The sequence below is a fragment of the Herpailurus yagouaroundi genome, unplaced genomic scaffold (genome assembly GCF_014898765.1).
Source record: "Herpailurus yagouaroundi ecotype Mexico unplaced genomic scaffold, PumYag 135838, whole genome shotgun sequence".
Lineage (NCBI taxonomy): Eukaryota > Metazoa > Chordata > Mammalia > Carnivora > Felidae > Herpailurus > Herpailurus yagouaroundi.
This window is the reverse complement of record NW_024422216.1, coordinates 10080-12565: the sequence shown is the minus strand read 5'-3', so window position 1 is coordinate 12565 and position 2486 is coordinate 10080. Positions and strand designations below refer to the sequence as shown.

At 47.0% G+C, this 2486-nt stretch overlaps 1 protein-coding gene across 1 annotated transcript; it reads left to right on the top strand.

The window, feature by feature from the left end:
* Window positions 1–3: 3 nt before the first annotated feature.
* LOC121026561 (olfactory receptor 9Q2-like) lies at window positions 4–606 on the top strand (the record flags this gene model as incomplete). Its single annotated transcript, XM_040469373.1, is given in 1 exon segment — window positions 4–606. A coding segment is annotated over 1 exon segment (603 nt), but the record flags the coding sequence as incomplete, so codon positions are not given.
* Window positions 607–2486: the final 1880 nt, after the last annotated feature.

The window sequence follows — 2486 nt, the reverse complement described above, 5'->3', positions numbered from 1 at the left end:
GACTGCTACCTCCTGGCAATCATGGCCTATGACCGCTACGTGGCCGTGTGCCGGCCCCTGCTTTATGTCACCGTCATGACCGAGAAGGCCCGCTGGGGCTTACTGGCTGCAGCTTATGCGGCTGGTTTCTCCAGTGCCTTTGTTCGGACAGTCACAGCCTTCACCCTCTCCTTCTGTGGAACCAATGAGATCGACTTTATTTTCTGTGATCTCCCTCCCCTGTTAAAGCTGACCTGTGGGGACAGCTACACCCAGGAGGTGGTCATTATTGTGTTTGCGATATTTGTCATCCCTGCCTGCATGGCGGCCATCTTGGTGTCCTACCTGTTCATCATCATGGCCGTCATGAGGATCCCCTCCTCAGGAGGCCGGGCCAAGACCTTCTCCACGTGTGCCTCCCACCTCACGGCCGTGTCACTCTTCTTCGGCACTCTCATCTTCATGTACCTGAGAGACAACTCTGGCCACTCCTTGCAGGAAGATCGGGTGGTGGCTGTGTTCTACACAACAGTGATCCCCATGCTGAACCCCCTCATCTATAGCCTGAGGAACCAGGAAGTGAAGGAAGCCCTGAGGAAAGTTCTCGAATGAGCTGAGTGGTCCTGACCATTTCCCACTTGGAAAGTCCTGGGAAGTACCTCTTCAGCAGCCCCAGCATTCTAGACACTTGTTATTCCCAGCACGCTCGCTGTGTATCATCCACACGTGACCCAGGTCACAGGTCTGTGACTATGAAACAAAATGAGTTTTGCAAACTTTTCTATGAAAGGTTTCTATCACGCAGAGATGTTGAAAATAATGTACAGTGAACTCCTTATGTCCAATACTTAGATTCTGCTATTGCTAATATTTTGTTATTTTTGCTTTATCATATATATATGTATATGTATAATATATACACATATATAGGTATAATCTGTTCATTTACCCATCGATCAAGTCATCCTTTGACCCACCTTATTTTCTGATGCATTTGGAAGTGAGATGCCGCTGTCAGTATCAGAACTCGTCACTCCCGTAACACTTTAGAATTACGTCCTCAGTTAGGATTCAACATTGAGATTACACTTATTGCTAATGATTACATGAAGGTCATAGTTCAGTGGTCTAATTAATAAAGCCGACCCCCTCAAAGTATTCTTCACACTCTAAAAGTTCACAGAGGTGCCTCGCAGGACTCACTGGAAAATGCCCATCATAACATGCCTGTCCCATTCCTCTTGCCTGGAAACATACCCCATTCTTCCTTCCTCCCCGCCTGTTCCAGCCCTCACACTCACAACGTGTGCTGAGAACCCACTTGTGAATTGATATCCCTCCCACTTCTCGTAATGGTATCTGCGGTGTCTGTATCGCTGATGTTGACTCTATGTTCTTACAGTTTAAAAAAATTTTTTTTTTAATTTTTTTTAATTTTTATTTTTAAAAAAATTTTTTTCAACGTTTATTTATTTTTGGGACAGAGAGAGACAGAGCATGAACGGGGGAGGGGCAGAGAGAGAGGGAGACACAGAATCGGAAACAGGCTCCAGGCTCTGAGCCATCAGCCCAGAGCCCGACGCGGGGCTCGAACTCCCGGACCGCGAGATCGTGACCTGGCTGAAGTCGGACGCTTAACCGACTGCGCCACCCAGGCGCCCCTAAAAAAATTTTTTTTAATGTTTGTTTATTTTTGACAGAGAGAGAGAGAGAGCGAGAGACAGAGCATGAATGGGGGAGGGGCAGAGAGAGAGAGGGAGACCCAGAATCCGCAGCAGGCTCCAGGCTCTGACCTGTCAGCACAGAGCCCGACGTGGGGCTCGAACTCACAGACCGTGAGATTGGACGCTCAACCCACTGAGCCACCCAGGCGCCCCCTATGTTCTTACAGTTTTTGACCTCAGGGAGGCAGAGGCTTGCTGTATTCCATACACAGGTGGGCAAGAAGGTTCTCCCGTACTAGGTCGCTGTGTCTGCAGCAGCTCAACCTGGGTCCGAAGACTTCCAGAGGATGTTGGTTCTTGATCCTCACTTCTCTAACTTACAGGTGTCTCAGTCAAATGCAAGGCACTAGAAGGGAACAGGCCACCCAACCCTTCATTTTCTGTTTTTATGTGATCTTTGTTCCTGGAATTAAAATTATTTTCTCCCTGTCCCTTGGATTAAATAAAAACCAAGATCCCAGGTGTACGAATGATGTAAACCATCGTGCGAGAGAAGAGGGAGGCTGACAGTATCTTACAAACAGTGCATGATTCCAGAATGCTGTGTCACCCCCGGAATTGCAGTATGGCTTTGCCCTGCTATCCGAGAGTAGAGGCTTCCTATGAAATCTTTCTTAAGCCAAAACAGCATAAAGCAAAGAAAAAAATTACCATTAATTTATACGGAAAAAATTTTTCAGCATTCTCAGCAAGCCCAAAATAACTTCTCTTGGGCTTTTCTGATACCTTAGGACACATCTTGCTAACAGATGCACAAAATAAATCGAGACAAAGCACAGATGC